Here is a 24,152-nt window from a genome sequence, read left to right as displayed (position 1 = left end):
GTCTCAGGACTTTAAAACACTTTCTTGAAAATGTAGTGTGGTCCTGGTTTCACTATGAGAAAGTTCATTAAGAACTTATAGGGGAAAAGAAAACACAGCAGGCTTAAGGCGATCACGTGGTTTAGACATGTTCGCTTTCTCAGATTTTTGTTGTAGCAGAAAAACAGAAACCACAGTAAGGAGCAAGTTCCAACAGAAGCAGGAGGAGGAGTAAACGAGGGGATTTCAGCAAATTGAGTGCAAATGCACAAACAAGCTCAGGTCCGCCTATATGCTCTACATGATTTTTGGTCAAGGACTTCAGCATATGGCCCAAAACCTTGTTCATGGTGACCATTTCTTTCTGGGTTATAAGTTTTGTTGATGCTCCTTTAAGATCAAAGTTGATGGATTTCAGACCAAAATAAAAAAGATGTCAAGTAAATGTAGCTATAATTGTAAGAGTCCACAAGGAAAGAGGGTTTGCTGTCCATACCATTTATTTATATTAAAGAAAGACTGCTTTCAAATTTTCAAATTTCATTTTTTCCAAGATGAGTCATGGGTTACTGTGATTTTAAAGACCTCAAAAGTGATAACCTGCTGCAGTGGAAGCTAATTTGAACCTGTAATAGCATACTGACCTCTTGTGGGGAGTTGGTTGAACAACAAGTATGAGCTCAGTACAAAAGGAAAAAAAACTGTAGGTTCTCAAAAAGGTAATCAATGGAAACATGAGAGGAAATCTGCAAAACATCTATATTATCTTTAACCATTTAACAATCTGCCTTGGTTTTTGTATCGTAGACAATTGGTATCTATTTTTATGCCTTTAATCTTGTTTTACCGTGATTGGAAAGCTGGTGAAGGTCCTTTTTCACTCTGAAGGATAGCAGAAGTTTTACCTCGGAGCAGCAATGCAGCTATCAGAGTTTAGCACGTCTGCATCTATAATGGAGGACTGTTTCCTAAAGAAAACTCAAAAGGAATGCTCATGTACTTTATTTTTTGTGTTAGACATCTGTGCAGACTTTGCATACAGAAGTGACATCCAACACAGGTTTAGCGGTATTAGATTGCATTAAATCTAAAAACTAGTTTCTTGCTCTATGATGGTGTTTGTTTGGATCATGTTAAACTCTGATTCTCTCCTTCTTCATGTTTATTGTGTTGTGAGGTGTGTTTATGTAGACAGTACAAAAAAATAGATTACTGAAGGCCTAGAGGCACAATAAATGGCCTACAATGATTAAATGATTAAAAAAAAGGAAAAATAGATCATGATTGATGAGAAAAAAGACTTGTTTAACCAACACAAAATTTAATGCTGGTATAAATGGATACAACAAGATTAGATGTTACTTCTTTAACATCTCATTTTACTTCATACATACATTTTCTGAGATCTTTTTATGTTCCATTTTTCTAATTTATTTTTTCTCAAGTTGTTAAACAGAGGTTCTCCTGAAGGTCAAAATATGAACTCTTTACATTGGCTTAGATGCTCAAACTGCAGGTCCAGACCGTTGTTCAGACAGAAATAAGCTTCTATTCACTCTCACTACAATGTAGAACCACAAACCTAAGTAACAGTCAGACAACACCATTCTGTAACAGAAATCTTGACATTTTAAAGAGAAGCTGGTGGCCAGTGTACACAAAATCTAACACACAAATCTGAACCTAAAACCTGATGTAAGCTTGTTCCTTTCTGCATACAATTTGTATGAACTCTGAGCACTTCCCACAGTGCAGGCATGTTTCACAGGTTAATTGATGACTAACGTTTCCCTTGGGAGTAAATGTGAATGTGTGGTCCTGCGATGGACTGGAAAAGTGTCCAGAATTTACCCCGCCTTTGCTCTGAGGTAGCCAACTTAACATAAGTTTATGTCTAACATAAACCTCGAACACATAACCTGGTTTGTTCCCTGTGCTGCTGTTAATATGCAAAGATCAGAAAAACTCTCCCAACATGGTGAAGTGTTGGCATTTAAGACTCCGATGACCTCTGCTGCACTTTGGCTGACAATTATTTAAGCAGGGGTTTTATTTCTTGCTTTTTTTAAATCCTACAGGGGCATTTGTCTCTTAGAGGCAGTTCTTGGTTCAGAGGTCAGAACATTTATTTTTATGTAGCCATTTAAATAACATTTTTCGAATTCTTTCCACTGTGGCTCAGCTAAATCCCAGCCACAGACAAACATGCACTCAACAGTCATGCCAATCAATATCATAAGGGGTGAAAGATATATTTTTCTAGCATGGAATAGTTCTTACATGCTTCAAATGTAAGTACCACAGTAAGTTTAAAGTTAAGAGACTAGGAAGGGGCATCAGGAAGAGACTGAGCCTCCAGAGTCTGAAGAGTCGTACTCGTCTGCAGACTCGGTGAGGGCAGGGTACGGACGTGGCTGGTCCAAGTTCACATAGGTGACATTCAGGCTGATGTAATGTTCTCCCTCCAGGCCTGAAAGAATGGTCGAGACGGCCACCACCAGAGTGGAGAAACTCGGTCTGAGCTCTGAATCAGGGTCCCAGCACTGGAGCATGATTTTATACCTACAAAAGAGAAGAGATCAACTCTAAGGATGAAATATCGACTGTGCTATCATTTCACAACAAATAACTAAGAAAAGGGTTTTATTATGCTCTGTGGTTAAAATTTCCCACAAGTGCAATTGAATCCAATGGCTTTTTGTCCATCTCAGAAATTAGGAAGTAATTGTTTTTTGTTTTTTATTTAGAAGATCTTGATTCCTTAATAAGATGATTTATAACCAACTTCCTTGTAAGATTCCACAAGGATAGTAGGAAAGTTCTGGAGACCTTTACAGTGATGATGCACATTAACTGTCAAGGCTGGACACAAAGGGATTTATGTGAGAATTTGAGACTGCTGAACGTGAGACTCGTCCTCCTTTTGACAAACACAACAGTACTTTTCTAAAGACTTTTAGGCAAATCTACTTTGGTCCAATAAGACAAAAACACATTTTTGTTGGAAAGTGAGGCTCCTGTTGCACCTAGATTTAAACCGAGGCTGCATTTTAAAAAGAAATCCTCATGGCAACAGTTGAGTATACTGTAGTGATGGAACTGTAATGTGGTTGTGCTGTTTGTAGCTTCAGGACCTGAAAAAAGTGTATTATAAAAAGAAAGTGAATTATAAAAAGGACAAAAGCAGTAAAGTGAGCCAGTGGGGCAGATTCAAGAAAGCTGAAACTCGGTGTAAGCCTGTAAACGCATGTTGGAAAGTCACTTACAAATAAATGCCATTTGCAGGTTTTCACTAACTCACAGCCCAGATAGATATAGTCTAAAAATGCAGGGAAGGTAGTCCTGAGGCTGGACTGCTTATGAGTATTTTTAAATATGGGGATGTTGCACCTTTGTGTCTCCAGGTGTTTTGACAATGCTCTGAAGAGAGGGCAAGTGTAAAACAATAAAAAACGTAAATAAATAAATAAATAAAGGGCTGTGTGCAAAGGTTGTGTGTGGGTCTGGGGGAAAAGTGGAGGGGGGCTTTATTTTTAAATTTTTCTATTTGTTTTGTTTTTATTTATTTGTTTGTACAGCATTTTGTATTATGAAGTATGAAAAGTGCTTATAAAGAAAAATTGATTTGATTTTATGTGAATCTAAGTTTTATTTTTGCTCATGAACTCGTCCAAAAACTGTGCAATACCTACTCACCTTGTGTTTTGGGTTCAAATCTGTTGCTCATTTTATTTTTCCAAAGTTGCTGCCTCCAACTAAAGTTAGGAGCAGTTCCAGCTCAGTGAAGTATGAGCACAACTTTATTCCAGACCTTACACAACTTGGTCGTTGGTTTCCGGCAAACCAACCAAAAGACTTTACTCCTCAGGCCCTAATCATTAAACCCTAATCATTAAATGTTGGATTTTTTTATTTTATTTTTTTTGGTCTGTATTATCTAATGGTTAAAACAATTCCAATCTACAAAAAAAACAACATTATAAACAGTTTATGTCATTGGTTCATCTTTCCACTGCACACCACAAAACAAACAATGGGAAACTGTGAACAGCTTTTTCACAACAAAGAAAACAAGTCTTCTACACTGGTCAAAGCCATTTTTAACAAATGTTTGATGTACTTCCTACTCATGTTTTAGTCACTGAGTAACTGCTGCAGGCACAAACATTAACTCTGACAAGACACTGCATAACCACGCTTGAGGAGCAAGAAGCGGACAGTTTGCTCTACTGAGAGACCATTCAAACAGCACGTTACCATAAATGTAAACTTTGTGTCATTTTCTTTATTATTCCTGGACCTTCACTGCTGTGACTTTTCTACTTACAATGGGTCAGGGCAGTACTGCGGCTGAGGAAGCCTCCTGCCCTTCATTAGGTAATGTGTTATATCATATGGATCCACATCTGGGTATGGGCTGGCTCCTCTAGTTAGCATCTCCCACATCAGCACCCCAAAAGACCACTGCAACAACACAAATGTACACATTTAGATTATTAAATTCATGTAGCTCTGAGTACCTGAACTGGACATGCTCACCACATCTGATTTAGAAGTGAACTTCTGTGTCTGCAGACTCTCAATGGCCATCCACTTAACAGGTAATTTAGCCTTTCTGTGGTCTTGAATACTATAGTATTCCTTATCAAAAACATCTCTGGCCATCCCAAAATCTGCTACTTTCACAGTGTAGGATTCATCCAGCCTGAGGACAGAAGAACTGAGATGATGACAACAGAATTCACATTATTCCACAAAAGTTTCCTTTAAAAACTGCTTTTTCTGTGACCATTGAAGTGATTGTTGTTCAACTTATGGTATACTCCTTCAGGTGTCGCCAGAGCACATCAGCTTTCACTGATTCGTGTAGCTGGTTTGGGAGAGATTTCTTTGCCAGTGTGGCAGTCCTGGACTTAACCAATAGAGCTATCCAGCTGCATTTAAGTAACAGACCTGGACTTAACCATTCTAGATGTTAGTGCAAATGAATAAGTTTAGATGGCAGTCAAAGTGTGAGGAAAAATGCACAGTTTTGTTGTGTGTTATAATATAGCTGCAATGTCATGCATGTTGAGAATATTTAATTTATTCCTTTTTTCTGCCATGTTCTTCTATTCTCTGAACAAGATTGTTTCTCCTTACATTTGACAATAATAAACTAGTGTTTGCTCTTTTCTTTTGGCTAAGTTGTCAGTAATGTTTTTGGTGGGGAAATTGTGTTTTTCATTTTGACAGAAATTTGACATTTGAGTTTAAAAGCACAAAGTTGAGTACTTTGCTCTTGTAAAGTGTGCCATACAAGTTTCATACTTGGTGTGATTACAACTGACTTCCAAACTGTTATGCTTCTCTGGCTACAGGGCAAAAGGGTTCAGTTCAGGTTAAATCAGACAGAAAATGAAATCCTAAAGAGGTAAAAGACATTCAGAATCTCATGCTTTTTGGTGACTCACATGCAATTCCGTGCTGCAAGATCTCTGTGCACAAACTTTTTCTGCGCCAAGTACTCCATACCCTTAGCAACCTGGAGTCCAAAGCCAATGAGATCCTTCACAGTGGGATTCTAAAAAAGCCCAACAAACTTATCAGTATCAGCAGGTAGTTAATAACATGTTCTAAAATCAGTAGAGTGTAGTGTTTTAATGCTGCTGTCGCACCCTCTTCTCGCAGCGTATAAAGTGGCGCAGATCCCCATGTTTCATGTATGGCAAGACCACCAGGGGCAGCCCTTCCTGTGGCAAGAGGATGCCCAGCAAAGAAAGCACATTGGTGTGGTGGAAACCCTTCATTATGATGCCCTCCTTTAAGAACTGCTCCACCTCTTCAACGTCTGTTATTCCTGTTGTCACACAGTAAAGTTAAAGTTCTGAGAAAATTAGTGAAGACATGGAGTCTGTGCTTTTCAAAGATAATGCTTGCTTAAAACATATTAACCCCCACCCGAAAAGCAGACTTAACTATTCAAAGACTTAACAGCACAGTGGATTTCCCTGCTGGAGGAGTCCGAGAGGTAGCCATGATAGACAGTTCCAAAATGGCCTGTGGTGAAAGCGGTCAAATCAGACGCAAAAAGTTTCATCAAAACACAGTTAAGGTTTTTGTTTAGGTTTTTTTCGGCTGGATTTTTCTTACCCTTCCCTATTATCCGATGATGCTGCACAACAAGCGTCTCAGCAGGGATGAGAACATCTTTTACCTCCTGCAGCAGCTCAGGCCTAAAGCTGGAGATGGAGATCTTCTCTGTTGGCATGAGGGGAGTGAGGACCGGATCTATGCCACTCGCAGAGTACGACAGACTTTGGAACGCCACTGAACCCACCAGAGGGGTAGAAGGACTTTGGGAGATTACTGGTTAAAAGCAAAAACACAGGTTTATACCGCAAATGACCCTTAAGCAGCATGAACATGTGTGTTTAGTTATGCAGTCACCTCTTCTGTAGTCTCCCACTGGTGACAGATCCATAGCATTTGCACCCGAGCGGATAGAACCAAGGGCCAAACGTGCCTCCACCATGGAGGCTGAAAAACATTTCACAACTTTCACTAATCATCAGCCCAAAAGAGAAGGACGAGCACATGTATTTCCGATACACAACCAGAGATGTTTCAGTTGAAAAACTTCATCCAAAATTCCAGGGCAGGAGTTGTTAAACACACACATTCAAAGTCCACACTAAAGAGTGAAGGTGGTGGGGGGCTCACCTTTCTTCTTCTTTCTCAAATGTTTCATGACAACAAAAGCCAGCACAGCTCCGGCCACCAGAGCCACCAGGATCCCCAGAACTATTCCCACTATGTAGTGGTTGCTGACCCTCACCACAACGCCGACATCATAAACCTCACCGTTGATCGATATCTGGAGGTCAGCACAGTGAGAATTTTTCAAAGACACTAACAAAAAGAAACTCACAAAAGGTTATATAGGGTTGAGCTGCCAATTTGAAAACATTTGTGACTTGCCAATTATTCCTATATTGAATTTAACTGAAATACTATTTAATCCAACAGCAGCAGAAACTGATACATCTGCTGTAAAGGCTTAAATACTGGATTTGTGTAGATGTGGTTTGTGAGTCCTCCTGGGCTGTGGAGTAAGTTGGTTGTTTGACATCAGAATCATTTTGGGAACATCATCCACAATCATTTTTCTGTGACAGCCCCTTGACGGGGAGCTGCTTACCATAATGACATAGGAATGGTTCATGGTGACCACTGGTCATACAACAGTCCTTTGAACAAACAATCATTTATTACCCACCTTCACCGGCAGCCCCTCACTGGGGATGGACATGTTTTTGGGGATCCTGCAGGTGATCTCGTTGTCTAGGACTTTAGCATTGCAATCCACATCTGCTACTGTCATGATGATGGTCATACAGGAGCTCACCAGGTTCAGCTTTTTATGCTGAGTAAAAAGGGGTTTGGGAAGTTTTGAAAAGTTTAGAAAGCCTTAAAAAGCACTGCGCACATGTCTGTCATAAGATTTTAAAACATCCATACAACATTGGACCACTAGATTAAAACCTGGAAAAACGAGAAACTTTTTTTTTCCTTTTTGGTTTTAGTAAAAAAAGCAAACAAATTAAATTTTCCCTTTTATTTTGAAAATCCAATATACTGCTAGATACTTTTTTATGCATAGTTGTAGCAGTGGCTGAGCCTTTGGCTGGAGAAAAAAACAGACTATTGGTGCTTCTAGTTTTATTTTTATTAATTGTACAGATGATTTTGCAGAAAGGTTTTCTTTCATGTCCAAGGTGTCATGGTTTGGGGTTGTTTTGTCTTGGTTTTTGTTTTATTTCTTGTTCTGTTATGTTTGGTTCTGTTTCCTGTTTTATTTTGAAAGGTGTTCTGTTTGGTCATGTTCCTGAGTTTTACTTCCTGGTCCCCATCTGCCCTGATCGTGTTCACCTGTGTCTTGTCTGCCCTGTCTGTATTTAAGTCTCGTCTCTCCCTTCCTCTTGTGCTGGTCCATTAACGTCTTCATGTGTCTTCGTCCCTTCATGCCATGTTCCATGTTCCTCGCCACCCCACAGTACGCTTAGTTTTGTTTTGATTCCTGCTCTGCAGCGCCTTTTGTTTGTTTAATAAACCCTCTAACCTTGGAACCGTTTGCCTCCCGTCTTTGCATCTGGGTCCTACCTGCTCTCGAGCCCCCTCACCGTGACACAAGGTCTAAATCAGAAAAAAGTTGTGTACTTTGAAACTTAATTTCAAACTATTTGCGTGTTAGGCTAAAAGAGATGTGTTACCTACAGTATATGTACAGCTCAGGCGTCTTAATTTGATGCCCTAAGTTTGTGTGAGGTCGCTTTATGAGACCATCATTAATTGGGTTTTAGTTCAGATTGAACATCTTATTTAATTCCCACTAATAAATGCTTTCACTCAGAGACTTCCACAATTTGTTGTGCTCCAGCTGATGAAAGACCTGCACCAATTCTTTACAGAACATTTTTTAAAAGAGGATGGAGACTGTGTGTAATTTCACGGAAGATACATTTTTATTCTGCAGAACTATCCAGGAGCAGTTTAGTTTGAATATGTTAAATCTGGAAATTCCCTTATTTCCTCATGAAATACGGTAATCCCCAAAACACGTCCCATATTAGGAAATCATTTTGGATGTGTTTGCTTGGAGCTGCTGAGAGAAAAACTATAGCCCTGTCTCCTGGTTTAGTGCTTAATGAAAATTTTGTGGCCTTACACACACACACACAGTGCTGCACATTTGTTATAGTGAGTCATCATTCCCCTGCATGGTAAATTTTGTGATAAACTTTGTAAATTGATTCAGATATAAAGAAAACAGTATTAGTATGTAAAATCTCGATTTTATCAAAGTAAAAGCATTCTAAATCCAATTTTAAAATGTAATTGTAGCAGAATGCAGATACTAGTAATTTGTTTTGTAAACAAATATTTACCGCCAATACGTTTATTGTTTTACTCTCCGACACAGTCAATAAATCTTCTTACATCTCCACAAAAATGAAAGCATATGACTTACATGTAGTGACACTTCATCAAACCCTGGGTACAAACTCAGAACATGCTCTTCTGTTTCAAAAGGTATGGGCTCGCCAGAGGGGTGATAGGAAAACTCCTTCTTCCAAAGGCCCACTGCTCCATCCATATCAAAAGAAAGTTCCCCCTTTTCTGTCTCGTCCCTTTGGAACACAGGAGTAATGCATTCCATTCTATTTCTCTGGGACTTGCCTATGCACTCCTACAACAAAACAGCATTGCATTGTCAGAAAATAAAGTTTGAAATGTTATCTTGAAGGAGAATAAATTCTTTGTGCAAGCAGATACATTTATAAAGTGTGTTATACCGCTGTGACCGGCTTCAAGTGGCTTTCACTGGGCTTAAAGCGAATGACGGTGCGATAAACGGAATCCAAGTTTTTCCCTTCAATGACAATTTTTGAGCCTCTGTAATGTCACAAACAGAAACACAACACAATAAAAGCGTTTGCTGCTTCATCCCCACATTCACAAAAGCTTTATTCATGAACTTCTGTTAGCATTTTAGGTTTGCAGCTCATACAAACACAGACATTCCATTTTTACTGTTTCTTCCAAAGCCACCGGAAAAACAAGCTTTAATTCAAAATTAAAGCCATGAACGGCGTTGGATGACTTCCCACCTCCGCCCTCGCTGCCCCCTTTGACTTGCATTTAACAGCTGAGCGGCTGCTGCACAGCCCTCTCTCTTTCTCTCTCCCTCCACCCCTGCCACCCTTGTCAGAGCTGCATGTGAAAAGTACATTTATCCATTCATTCATTCACTTTTGTTTTTAAAAGGCGGATTTCTGTTGATTTTATATCAATAGCAACCCTTTCTTTTTGGTCTCCTGAGGGTGACGAACAGGTCTGAGTAATGTTTAGAAGAATCAGCAAAAGTATGTTTTTGTATTTCTTGGGCAACAGCATTATTTCATTAACTACGCCCACATTCCTATTATGGTCATATTATTTTTCATATTGTTATGTTCGACTTGATTCATGTATTACAATTTCTCAAAATTCTAGTAAAATATGTGTTAGCAACAAGGAATACCTTTTTTGCAAGCTCGCCATGCTAGCGCTGTTCAGAATTTACAAACTATTAAACCACACAACTCTAGGAGGTGTTTAAATTTGTAAAAAGGTGCTAAACAGGATTTTTTTGGAAAATTAAAGATGGCGGCCTTCTCCCAAGATCATAGGTCAACCAAATTTCAGCTGTGATTGTAGACTTATCCTGACGCTGTGAGTGTGAAATTTTGTGAAGATTGCTTGTTGTAAAGACAAATAATCTAAACGGGACCATATAGCTGCGCGGAAGAATACCCCCCCCATGACGAACCATAAGTTTATGTTTTCTGTGAAATTCCCTTTCTGGTGGTTTTCAGATAGTTAATGTGGTAACTTGTGTTTCATGTTTATTTAACCACTGAAACCTAATATAAATGATGAGCAATGTTAATTGGATATAATAAGTGTTTTGGTTATACATGTTAATGTTTATATCATACCTGCAGAAGGGCAGTGGTTGCATATTCATTCATTCATTCATTCATTCATTCATTCATTCATTCATTCATTCATTCATTCATTCATTAATCTTCTAAACCCGTTTTATCCCTTTCAGGGTCACGGGGTTACCGGAGCGTATCCCAGCCACTCGTGGGCAAAGGCAGGGAATACATCCTGGACAGGACGCCAGTCTGTCGCAGAGCCACACAAATCGCACACCCATGCACACTCACATTAGCACCTTTGAGTGACCATTCAACCTATGAAGCATGATTTGCTCGCATATCATGTGCATAATGTTGAAAAATGTTGTTATAGAGTTCATAATCTGTAAAGCAACAGCAGTGAAGTTTACTGTTATAGTTTCCATCTACGTAAATGACTTTATGCTTTGCCCTTCATTTGTGCTTTCATTTATTTTTGGAGGCATGTAAATTAGTTTACTTTATTTTATTATTTATTCTAGCTTCATCCTAAGTAGTGTTATTTCTTTACTTTAAGACCATGCACACATATTCTGAAAACAAATGATTATGCTCACCTGTGCGTTTTTCAGGCTTCAGCGGGTTCTTATCGACACCCCAAAGAGACATTGATTCATCTGAACTAGTCCTCCACATTGGGTTTCCTCTTTATTTTTTGCTCAAACAATTTTTCCCCCTTATATTGTGCAAATATATAAAAAATAACCCAATTTAACACTTTGCTCAAATGTGGCCGCCAAGCCACAGGTTCTGTGAGCATCCCATAGTAACTTAAAACTTCCTTTCAATATCTCTGACGCGTGTTTTGGTTTTGTTAGTGGATTTTAAACTTTTTTTCGAGCCCCATTAAAGATTTTGGCATTTTCTTAAATAGTTTCACCCACTGTGTTGTCATAATTTTGGGGGGGCAGTCGTCAACTATGCCCAAGATTCATATGGGTATGAAAGAAGAATTGCAAATACAATCTGGTGCCTGCAGTCCAGCACCACTGCCAGGCATAAAAAAGGTGAAGATAGAAAGAGTTAAATAGATCCTTTTTTCTTAAAAAACAATGCTTAATCAGACATCATTTGGGTTATAATTTTCTCAAGGCACCAGTTTAACTCAAAATCCTTTTGAAAATATTTTTCCCTAAGAGGCAAACAGATTTACTGGAGATGGGTGGAGGTATGAAGTGCATGCACCTTCTTCCGCGATCACACGCCTGTGAGTCTGCGGCATGTAAATTAGGCTATCAAAGCATGCATGGAAAACCCTGTAAATGTTGCTGTTGCCAGATAAATGCACCAAGCGTTGTGTTACCCTGTGCTTGAATAATATGACAAAGAAACTGGTCTCCTACCTGTGAAAGCTGCAATCAGGCAGCACGGCTGTAATGTTTGGGTTTTCTTTGTAATAAAACACTTTGGTTGTGTGAACACGGGACTTGTCAATGAAAACACTCAGAGGGACGTCCCGCACCTCTGACATAGCCTGAGACAAACAGATGATGGATGAAATATTCCCTTTAGACTCTGTCACCCTGCAGAGAAATAAAAGGGAAACTCATGAAATCCAGAGGCTTCTCATTTTTATGGATTTTTATGCAGCACACAGTATGCATTTTCCAGTAACTGAGTCAGTTTTTTATCTCCAAGACAGGATAGGAATTCAAACAAGTATGAACAAGTCTTAATGTGTGTGAAATAAAACCACAAGGAAGCATATTAGTCAACCTTTGTATAGGGCACGGAACATCGTTGAGTGTGACTCTTCTGGTCTTTCCAGCATCCAAGTGAGGTCCAGTCACTGTTATAAGGGTTCCACCAATGCGAGGCCCATAGTTGGGCTTGATTTTTGTGATGTTTGGAATCTACAGGGAAACAGTTTTAAGACTTAAAAAAGGAAACATTAGAAAAAGTTGTGGAGCTGTCAAGGACAGGTTTTCAAAACATTACCACAAATGTAAACCCTGGTATTTCTGCCTTCCCATCAATGGAATAATGGCTCTCCATCCTGTCCTCGTGCACTTCCACCATGATGTTGACTGGTTTGAATAAGTTGGTGGTTCCAGAGCGGATTTTACACACTAAGCTAAAAAGCAGCAGAAGAAAACACCAAATAAAAATAAATATTAAACATAAATCATCATATCCATAGGTTGTAAAGTTTTTCCAACACTCCTAGACGTATTTTTTATTTATACAGTAAACTAGAATATTTAGACATATTGCAGAAACGTATGAAGAATAAAGCTGACAGACTTAATCTTTTTTTGCTGAAGCAGATAAATTTTCTAAATTTTAAATAAGATATCAACATAAGAGTTACTCTGTGTGGCTAAATAAACAAATTGTCTAATAAAGTGAATGGCAACTCATTTGTCTCCTAATATATCTGATTTATGCTATATGTTTACAAAAGTTATAAAGACCCACGCTGATGAAAATCCTGTTTTTGGTGTTTTTAACATGTTTTTGTATCATTTTCCTGATGATGGAAGACACATATTACGAAACTTAATCTCAAAATTACATTTCTACGGAGCCCGTGTCCAGACATTAAGATATAAAAATATATCTTGTTCCCACAGATTAATATCTTGTTCCCACAGGTTATTATGTCGTTCGCACGAAATACTATTCCGTTCCCACAAGATACTATTCCGTTCCCACAAGATACTATTGCGTTCCCTCAAAATACTATTCCGTTCCCTCGAAATGATTAACTCGTGCAAATGCAATAATTATGTCGTTCGAACGCAATAATTAATCCGTTCGAACGCAATAATTATTCACGTCATAAGTCATTCACGCGGATATGCTCTCTGTACGCCGGCAAAAGCCGCTTTCAGCGGTAACTTCCGTGTCTCTGTGACCCATATTCGTTCAAAAAAGGAACATGAAAAACAAAAATGATCACTTTATTACCGTCTCAATGAATATAAGAAAAATATCAAAAGATTTATGATAACTAGGCTGCTTTGTCAAACGATAGCTCCTGCTAGGCTACTACTAGCTCCGCCGCAGAGCTCTCTGATCATGTATGCCGGCATTTGGGCAACTGGCTGGTCTGTTGTCAGACAGCTGATATTGTAGTTTAGGGTCGAATAGGAATAATAATATTCAGGACTTGTCTTTTATTAACTTTAGCAGTCAGTATCTTTACATTCAAAGGCTATTAGGCTACATGCTAACTGACTAGCCGATCATTTCTTGTTATTAATTTACATCATAGATTTACAGCAGATACCTTCACATTTCTGTCTGTGTGTGTCTCATTACATTGCATTGAAGACACGGAGGATGTTTAGAGAACAGATTTATTTATTTTAAAAAGCACAGAAGCAACGACATAATTATTGCGTTCGCACGAGTTAATCATTTCGAGGGAACGGAATAGTATTTTGAGGGAACGCAATAGTATCTTGTGGGAACGGAATAGTATCTTGTGGGAACGGAATAGTATTTCGTGCGAACGACATAATAACCTGTGGGAACAAGATATTAATCTGTGGGAACAAGATATATTTTTATATCTTAATGTCAGGACACGGGCTCCGTACATTTCTGAGTATCTCTTCATTCAAAGTTTTGTGAATCAGGGGCAGACGAAAAAAAAGAAATTGGAAAAAAGTAGATCTATGAACGTCATCATTTTCCTCATACTAATTTGTATTTCTGATGCAGAAATTTTAGAAAACAACACAGGTTTTTTGGCTATAAATGTCTTAATCATTTATTTTTTTTTAAACAACAATGGGAACACTTTAAAATAGCTCAAAAGATTATCAGAAAAATTAAAATAGGCTGAAAAACATGTGATTAGTTATGAAAACTTTTGGTGAACCAACGTTCAACTGAAGAAAAAAATACCACTCAGTTTATTTTTTTTACTAAGTGGACTTTCCAAATCTGTATTATGTCAGCAGTTAGTTTGAATAGAAGAGAGCCTGCGGTGGGACTCACTGTGTGCTGTTGCTTTTCAAAGAGTTCACAGTGCAGGCAGTTTGCCCCAGTCGGATCTGGTGGGTTCTGGAGGTGATGGCAGGTCTTAAGGGGGATTGGAACTCCCTCCCACATACGGTCAGCTCTGTTTGACCATCAGGGGCAGCAGTGCGTGGAGAGAACTACATCAATAAAAATAACAAAGTACTGTCTGGATTCACGCTCATTATTTCTATGAGTTGCACAGAAGGGTTTTATTGAACTAATCTCACCCCCGTAATTACTGGTGGACAGGATTCGTTCCTCCATCGACTTTGACACTCACTTCTCCATGAACACACCCCAGAGCACCATCCACAGCCCATGAACTTTGGAGCCGTCAGGCACATAGCACAGGTCATGAAGTGTTGGCACCCGGGCCCTCTCTGAGGTACTTGGATCATCTGAGCAGCAAACACCATTTCTTATTAATCTGACCCAATCATAAATGAAAGAAACACAGAGAGCTGCTCTAAATGAAACCAGACTGTAAAAAGAGCGGGACTGGACCTTGTCTCCAACCACAAAAAGTAGATACTCTGAAGAGTACACAGCAGCGATGGATGAAACCTTCTGACTCTCCACCAAAGAATAATTGGCAAAAATGACAGGGCTGGATCTCGTCAGTACCAGCTGCCAAGACAGATCAAAAAATGAAAGGCTGATGTGGTGTCAACAAAGTTCACTGAGGAAACAGAAGAGTTCTTATGGATGGACCTGCATACCTGTAGAAGACGTCCAGTTGAAGTGCCAATGTGTGCAACGGTCTTGCTGTCTATAGTTGTGACCAGGAGGGAAGTAAGTAGGACATTTGTCATCTTTCTATTGAATAGGTCCACTCTGTAGTAGGGTTTGGAGACCATGGTGGGATGGTCTCTGCATGTGGCATTGTTCTCCATGCTCTTCAGAAAGACAGATAGAATTGAGTCATGTAAATTAAAAGAGCCGTAAAAAATACCCACACCCTCACAATGAAAGAAAATGTGTCCCATTATAAACGTTTTCACTGGTTTTTAACAAAATCTGCATGTATTTAACATGTATTATCTAAACACCTAACTCATTTGGGGGTTTTTTTGTGTAAGATTTAAGCTTCAAAGCAGCCTTCACACACCTGCTATGCCCCTTTAGGGTCTTGATCTATGTTACTGTGTGGAGTTAGATGGAGTCAGAATTGTTTGCCCATGTCCTTCAACCAGGCACATAAAAAAACTCCATGGTTGCTATGCACCTATCACTTGGTTTCAGTTACAGTGTGACTTCAGTGTCCCGTTGGTTGAGCTGTATTTCTGGAACCTTTAATTAAATACCCACTCCAATCATCTTAGAAGCTATTTTTAAACCATTCTAGACCTAGTGGTCTTTTAATTAGGATTGTTCAGGGGGACTTTTGGCAGGCAGGTGGGTTGACCCAACAAACTTTACTATACTTTTTCCAGCCCAATCCCTAATTTTAATTGTGATTGTCGCTTTTGGCCAAAAAAAAAAAAAAAAAAACTGCAACGTTTTCAAGGACATAAGTTCTGCAGAGCAGCAAGAGTTCATAAGAAATTTGCCTCTGAGATGTACCGGTGCAACAAAAATGACAAGCAATATTGGAGCTATCCAGTTGTACAGTTCTGAGTGAGATGCAAGCTCAGACGAGGAAAAAGATGATGTAGATGTATCTATTTGTCTGCAAATGGATGTATCAGAATGGAGCTGAGCAAGGAGCTTGTGATAATTTAAATAAAGAAATACTCAGAAAATGCAACATTGAGCTTGATCATCCCTAAATAGTGTGATGGTAATTTGAGAGTGTTACTATGTTAATGCCAAATGAGACTGGTAATATGCGTGGCACTGAACTTAAGTGTGTTACTGTTTCATTGAGCCTTTGAGCACATTCAGCTAGGGAACTGTTACTTTCGACTAGGTGAATCCCCAGCAAATTTACAGATAAAAGAGGCCACAGATGTTTTCTTGTGAGGTTGTCAGACAGGAGGTGTTGCAGAGTCCTGGCACACCAGATCTGCTATGATGTGATATTGTAGAATTAAGAGGTCATGACAGATGATGGTCTGAACCACCACTGGTGGAATAGCCAAGACATGGAGCAGGATAGAAACAACTCAAGGTGAACCTCATGTGTCTTCTTGACTGCAAAAAACTTTTTACATTAAACCTCTAATAAAAGCATCAAATGTAATGCCTTGTGCCTTGATCACCCTGGAACCCTGGTTTCTTCACACAATCAAAAATATGGCCTGTAGGTTAATTTATGATTCTAAATTGCCCCTTTGGTGTGAGAGTGTGTATGGCCTGTGATGGACTGGCAAACTGTCTAGGAGGATATACACCACTTTGATCTGAAGTGATTAGAATAGGCTAAAGGGATCTCCCAGGACCCTAAATGGACTCAGCATAAATTAAGGATGGAAAAAAAAAAACAAGACTAACAAAAAATCCAGCAATCAAAATTTAGAAAAACATTTCAACAACTTCAAACATGGATGAGGTAAAAAATGTTAACCTGACGCCCAGTTTTGGGGTTCAGTCTCAAATTTCTCAGGCTGGGAGGATGTCACATTGAGTGTTTTTATGTTATACTTTCATTTGCCTTCAATGGATGAATTGGCTGGGGTTTTTTTTCATCTTCACCTGGTATTTCAAAAATCCATATTTAGCTTAAACCAGGGATGCATAATTTTGTTAATAAATTGTCTTGTGCTTTATTGGAAAATGTTAAATCCTTAGAGGTTTAAAATAGGATCAGGACAGAATACATTAAAGGAACAGATCCTGTTAAATGTTGCGTAGATAATTGCAGGGAAGCAGATTGAGGTGGTTTGGACATGTTTAGAAGACGGACAGTGATGATGTTGGTAAAAGGATGCCGAGGTTAGAGCTACCAGGAAGGAAGAAGACCAAAAACGAGATTTATGATGAAGCTCGTCTGCTGGACTTTTATATATGTAGTTGTAGATTTAGATAAGTTAATTCTTCTCTAAGAGTTCTGGTAAATCGCCTGTCCGTCCTGGGGGAGGATCCCTCCTTCATGTGGGCACCCCTGAGGTTTCTTCGTTTTTTCCGGAATCCGGTTTTTTTGGGGGTTGTTCCTTACCGCGAAGGGGGGTCTAAGGGCAGGGATGCCAGTATAGCTTAGTCAGTTTGTTAGTTCATTTTAGTATTTTTCTATTGAACTCTTTGTATTCGTGATCCTTTTGATTTCATGTTTTACTTCGAAGCCCATCGAGACGACTGTTGTTGTGATTTTGGGCTATACAAATAAAATTGAATTGAATTGAATTGAAAGAAGATTATGAAAATGGTTGGTGTGAATTAGGAAGATGCAGAGAAAGTATAAGGGTATGATGAAGGCAAATGGTTTATTTCAGTGATCCATAAAGAGAGAAGCCAACAGACCAGAAAGATCCAGGTGGTTGTTACTATCGGACATTTCATCATTTGTGAGAGTGGAAACTCTTTGCATTTACTGGCATAGAGCTAACCACAACCCATTTAGTATTCTTTCCATTCACTGGATGGAGTTGGTGTGAAGTACAAAACATGAAAAATATATACAATATTTATGGGATCTGGTAATTTACCTTAAAAGAACATTTAGTCTGTTTTGACTGACATTTACAACAAAAAAAGTGTAAAATTTCTCTAAACAAATGTCTGTATTTCTCTCTTTTAACAACAACTTGTAAAATAAAAGTTATTTTCACATATCGATCCACAATTTACAGTTTCATTTTTTCTGATCAATTAAATTGATCCCTAGAGACTATTTATGCTTTCACTGGCAAAGCGAGGGCACACCGTGGATGTAAGGGCCACCAATCAACTAATGAAACACGATTTCTGTTTGTAAAATAGAGCCAGAAGATCCTCGGGAAAAACATGCATAGGTAAAACTCACAAACTTCACAAAGGACTAAATGGGATTCCAAGCCGTGTCTTCTAGTGGTGAATCAGCAGTGCTGACCACTGCACTGGTGTACTTGCTTTTTCCATTTATTGTTCCTTTTTACTTTAATATATATATATACATATATATATATATAAAGCTCACCAGTGCCTGTACAAAGACTTCACTTTTTTTTATTCAACTAACCCATGCTAGTGATTCAGTAAATTTGATATCTTTTAGGGTTTTCTTTATTAATTGAATGCAGAGTTTCAAAACAAACTTGTGTTTTATTAAGCTACCTCAAACACAGGTTTAAAGGCTTTAATTGATCACAAATGCTTCAGAAATATTTGTGTGACTGAGTGTGGTTTGTTTTGTTACATGCACTGTATCTAGGTCACGTCAAAAGGTAAATCAGACAGACTTTCACCTTTCATTTCTAAAGGCCATCAAATTCTCACAACTGTAATATTCCATAAAACATCATTCATCACATGCAGAGACCGCGCTGCCACCAAATATTGTGAATTTCTCTCAATGATTCTTTTGAATGTGGTTTCATTCGAGCACAACTAAAACTCAGTAACATGACTTTGTTTGTCCTCTCTGTATTTTTTCACAACTTATCAGAAAAGGCTGCGATCTCCCAAATCCAATGGTATCAAAACACCTCAGAACACAAAAGTGTGAGGAACAACCTTTGATTTTTTTAAGTGAACTGTAAACCTGTTGCGAGATGATTGGTTATATTTAATTTTATTTACATGTCATTTCCTCTCTACCATTCCTCCATAAATCTGATACAGAAAAACACATTACTGTTCTTTCCTGACCTGCCTGGACTTGTCTAAAACAGATCTGCTGATTGTGAAGTCATAGACTCACCTCATGAGGACAGCTCTCACAAATCTGGAAATGGCAAAGTCCTCTGGAGAGCTGCTCTGGCCCAGACTCACAGCAGTCATCCACCCCGTCAGAAATTGCTTTATTGACATTGTCCATGGGAAAGGCGCACAAAGCGGAGTCATCCTCTGTGACCCCGCTGTCGTCTGTGACCGCAAACACGCCATAGAGGATGTCTTCATCCTCTTCTGCTCCTAACTCCTCAGCCAGCTCCCTCCCTGCTTTTCCAAAATAGGCCGCTTGGACCACATTGTAGACAATATCCTTATAGGGTTCTCCAGGTATGTTCCTCCGCCTGCGCTTTGGCTCAAAGCGACACTCCAGGATCAATTCTCGGTATCTCTTCATCTCCCATTCACTCCGAGGGAGCCGTCCCAAACGGGTTTGAAAAGGGGAAAAGTCTTGATCCGGACTCTCTCTCTGGACTGAGAGGAAGTAGACAAACTCCTGAGTGAAGAAGCTGTAGACATACTCGATGTGGTAGACCCTACGGAGGCTGGGAAGCACAGTTAGTCCTCGTACATCACGGTAAAAACCGTCCTCTGTGGCCAGTGGCCTGCGTACAGAAATGGATTTTCTTCCATAACGCTGGGTCACACTGTCATTGACTGAAGCTGCAACAAAGAAGTAGACAGTGTGACCTTCTTCCACCATGGAGACCTTGGTCCCAAAAGGGCTGGCCACACAATCAGGACAGTAAGCAGCAGAGTTAGAGTCCTTTCGATACAAACACTTCGTACGAGAAGGTGGCTCTCCGTTAGAGTTGAGCTGGTGGAAATAGCACACACCAAATTGAGAACTTCCACAAGAATATAAGTACATGAAGAAAGTATCCAACAGCAGCACTTGGTTGTTAGTGTTCTCTACAAAATTGTAATCCTTTTCAATGTCGCATAATTCACATATTTGACACTCTGGGCTTCCAGCCGGCCCAGTTTGGAGCTCCCAGACTTTCTCCAAGCTCCCGTTGATTGCTTCGATCACATTCTGAGAAGCCACATAGACCTCCTGGTAAAACGAGTTGTTGACAATGTTCTGGATGGGACCCTTTGCCTGAAAGAAGGGCATGGTGTAGACAACTGAGAAGTTCACAGGACTGGGGGCCAGTGAAGGACAGTTTGAAAGGGCAAAAGTCAACAAAGTTTGGAGCCAGATGAATGACTCCCATCGTGCCTTCCAGTGGACCATCTCCACTTTGGGTTGTGAAGGAGAAAGACGGCACAGACGGCTTGGGTTACCTCCAGTTGTGGTGCTGCAGCAGACGCATCCTTTTCAACTGCCACTGATACTGGAATAACTAAAAACAAAGTATGACAAGTCCAAGAATTATTATCACAATCCTATATTTTGGGATATCTTTAAAAGAAGAATTTAAAAAAAAATTGGAAACTGAGTATCTGGTTTTGCACAAAAATATTAATACAAACTGTTCAGCTTCGAGAGAAAGACTTCTAAAGAACAACCATGCATTCAGTTGGTGTAGATTCTCAGACATCCAGGTCATGATGAAATGAAAAGTTCTAAAAATTTCAACTGGACAAAATGTCTGGTTCCTGGTGTGGAGATGTTTCAGCGAAATGTCTTCAAACCAGAAATATTGTCCAGTTGAAATTTTTAAAACTTTTCCATTTAAACATGCATTAATCTGACATTTAAAATAGTTCCAAATTGTTAAAGGCTACAGGTTGGTATGACCACAATTAGATGTCTTAATTTTTATTTAATGGCCCACTGTCAAGAAAAACACACAGATGTCACTTAGATATAGTTTAGCCTAAAATACAAAAGGGTGTATACAAATATACACAGTATGTTCCAAGTTACATAATGCCTATTGCCACAGTTTTATCGGCCCTACATAAGAAGCCCTCAACTCTTCTGTTTGTTCAGCTGCCGAACAAGACAAAGTAAACAAACATCAAACAAATAAATAAATGTACTATTGTCAAAAAGATTTTAAAAATGTACATTGTTAAGATTAGTAAAAGTTACCTGGTCTCTCCCCTGTTTTCAAGGATAATTTTAAAAAATTAAGAGATGTTGTCAAATCCATAGACGTGCGTACTTAACAGCTATTTCTAAATTCCCTGATAGGATTTTGAATGACAAAAATGAAGCCTGAAGTGGAACTGTGATGTTGATCACTCTTTACCCCCCCTACACCCCAAAATTGTATCAAAATAAGAGATTGGGCTGGATAAAGTCAAGTCAAGTAAAGTTTGTTGGGTCCACCCATCAAAATATCCCCCCTGAATAAATTTGAACTTATAGTTGCTGTATTTTAAAAAATTAAACCAACAAACAGAAGATCTTTGAAATCAGATGGTACATCTATTTATTTTTGGTGCAAAATCTGGCTTTTAACATGGGGAGTCAACTTCTTCCTTTTGCAATCGGCCTCCAGTGGTGTTTCAAGTAACTACAAAATGTGATATTTCTGGGTTTGTGTCAAATTGGGGAACAAATCAATTTTTTAATTGCTCTGGATTTCCCGGAATCCCAATCTTTGTAATAATCCTTCCTTTCTGACAGATATAAAGCAATATTCTTTTTTTCTGTTCTTAAATGTTATTGAAAGTCAACAGGATTCATTTATTTCATAGATTCGACGTCAGGCTCCCCTTTGTCAGACAGCTTCTGTTGCAGTGATTTCTTGCATCAACAGGTCTGACAGGTACCAGGTTTGGTAAAGTGAAACTGAGCTCAACTGCCAATAAATGTTTAATCCTAATCCAGTCATGATTTAGCAATTGGGTGGTTGTTTTTTCCTCAAAGCTTCAGGAAGGTTTTGTTTTCCCACCAACAAATAAAAACTTAAAATGTGACTTGCATTTGATAAGCCTAATAATATGGGTGTGAGCTGCACTAACAAACAGAAGCCATACAGAGCTAATGTTGGTGTAATTTTACAAAATTTTGAATGACTCATTAGAACCAATGAGGACAAGTTAATGACTGTTGCTTAACTTAAATCTACCAAATTTAGCTTAATGTTTTCATTGCCCATCTTGGCTAATACCTGCACCACAGCCCTGTTTAAGCCTTCTCCTCAGCAGGCACTGCTGGATGGATCATTAACCAGACACATTACAGTAAGGCTGTATTCAAGAGACCCGGCCTCTCTACTTTGCATTCCTGTCACAGACACTACGTGCCTTTTAGAGGGGAAAGATGTGCATGGACTAATGGTTATAAGACATCGTGTACCTTTTCAAACTTTCCAGGTGAGACAGACTTTTTTTATTTTAGCTTCCATCCCAATTCAAATTATTTTTGGCAAGGCTATTTTGAGAATATTGTTGTTTGTGCTCAAAAAACAAAATAAAAAGGGATAAGTTTAGAATCAGGGATGCGTACATTAATAATTCATAGGATGCTTCATATACTGTGTTACATTTTAACATGTTCCACATCACCTAAACCCCAGGACATGGGTGCACATATTGAAAGGAGTAATCGACTTGATTCATGGTTATGGTTAATAAAGGTTGAACATTTGTTTCCAGTCATTGCTCCACTTAATGGCCGGGATGCACTTAGCAGCTGCACACTGTGCTCTAAGAAGACTGTAATAACAGAATATTACTAACAGCAATAGGTCCCATGGTGCTTGTTGCTCCAAAGAAACACATTTTATTGATTATTGCAGCGATTTCCACTGGGATTCACAGAGACATAACAGAATGATGAGACTCTGAAGACAAACTGATCAGATTCAGGATGTAGAGTGGACTCTGAGTGATCTGTATTTTTGTATCACAATGATCAAAATAATTTGTGATAAATTCAAATAATCAAAGCACTTGAGCATTGTATTTTATCATTCTGGTGGAGCGTAACTTTTGTTAAATGTCCAGATGAAGTTTAATAGTCTATCCTATTATAGTCCGAATTCAAGAAACCTAAAAAAAATTACACTTGAAAATAATTTTCCTCTATATATTAATTTGTGTGTATTATAAAACACGTCACACCTCTCAAGCAGCTGAGTGACAGTAGTCTAATCAGGTAAACAACTTAATAAAAGTTTACAGATTTAAAAATAATTTTAAGGCTTGCATTGCAATATTCCTGAAAGAAAATACATAGATCAATCAGTTCAAACTTACCTGGATGATATCTTCAACAACTTTCAGCCGTGCTCCTTCTCTTCCTCTCATGAAATGATCTCTGGTTTACATGTTGAAGTCTGGGAGTTTCTGCAGAGACGAATCTGTGCTGTGGGCTTGAGTCACTGCTCTTAGCCCCTCCCCTAACCGACACATTGACTTTATATGGAGGAACAAAAATGCCCTTAAAACTGTTTTTTAATATAATGGAAAGGAAAAAAATGATAAAATGTGAGAAAAATAACTTTAAAAATCTACACAAAATAAAATTAAAACTATAAAAATCTACAAATTAAATATAAAGGAAATTCATTTTTTTAACTTTCTAAAGCAAGATTTTTTATAATGTATGTAGGTTTTTTTCTCTATCACACTGACATAGACAATATGTCGATCACAATTTTTTACATTTCAATTAAAAACTTTTTTTTCTAAAAAGGTCACAGCGATGCATTGCGATTTCAGGAGAAAATTGTCAGATGAGCAATGATTTACTCAGGCCAAAAGGCTAGTGTGTCAATGACTCGAGAAAACGTACAACTAGTTAGAAATTGGCAGCAATTTTTACCAGGAGTCCTTTGAGTCAATTAATTGTTAGCAATACATGATTCTTGCACAAACTCCTGCTTCAGTTTGGACGTAGAATCAAAAGATGTTGTAATATTTCAAATAAGTTTATGGGCAAATACATTTTTTTGAAAATGTTGATAAATTTGATAAAGAGACGAAACTGAACTATTGTAGAAAGGTAAAAAAAAAAAAAAAAAACAGGCAAAAATTTAACTAAATTTT

At 38.5% G+C, this 24,152-nt stretch overlaps 1 protein-coding gene across 1 annotated transcript; it reads right to left on the bottom strand.

Moving 5' to 3' along the window:
* Window positions 1-2,192: 2,192 nt before the first annotated feature.
* On the bottom strand, window positions 2,193-23,602 carry mst1r (macrophage stimulating 1 receptor). The gene is made up of 21 exons (XM_004069233.3): window positions 23,361-23,602; window positions 19,234-20,548; window positions 15,176-15,352; window positions 14,961-15,083; window positions 14,684-14,854; window positions 14,433-14,593; window positions 12,423-12,558; window positions 12,201-12,337; window positions 11,828-12,007; window positions 9,315-9,414; window positions 8,990-9,208; window positions 7,238-7,384; window positions 6,682-6,835; window positions 6,409-6,498; window positions 6,112-6,327; window positions 5,938-6,018; window positions 5,637-5,818; window positions 5,433-5,542; window positions 4,519-4,684; window positions 4,307-4,443; window positions 2,193-2,541 (listed from the first exon to the last, which is right to left on the bottom strand). The coding sequence occupies exons 2-21, from the start codon at window positions 20,437-20,439 to the stop codon at window positions 2,316-2,318; spliced, it is 4,119 nt and encodes a 1,372-aa protein (XP_004069281.1). The 5' UTR covers window positions 20,440-20,548; window positions 23,361-23,602; the 3' UTR covers window positions 2,193-2,315.
* Window positions 23,603-24,152: the final 550 nt, after the last annotated feature.

The sequence above is a fragment of the Oryzias latipes genome, chromosome 5 (genome assembly GCF_002234675.1).
Source record: "Oryzias latipes chromosome 5, ASM223467v1".
In the NCBI taxonomy this organism is placed as follows: Eukaryota; Metazoa; Chordata; class Actinopteri; order Beloniformes; family Adrianichthyidae; genus Oryzias; species Oryzias latipes.
The sequence above is the reverse complement of the archived record's forward strand: the minus strand, read 5'-3'. Positions and strand labels throughout refer to the sequence as shown.

Coding starts and splice junctions, on each gene's coding strand:
- mst1r (XM_004069233.3), bottom strand. CDS start 20,439: ATGGTCCACTGGAAGGCACGATGGGAGTCATTCATCTGGCTCCAAACT. Junction 12,008..12,200: donor GTTCCGTGCCCTATACAAAG/GTTGACTAATAT, acceptor ATTTCTCTGCAG/GGTGACAGAGTCTAAAGGGA. Junction 4,444..4,518: donor TCACTTCTAAATCAGATGTG/GTGAGCATGTCC, acceptor GTGTTGTTGCAG/TGGTCTTTTGGGGTGCTGAT.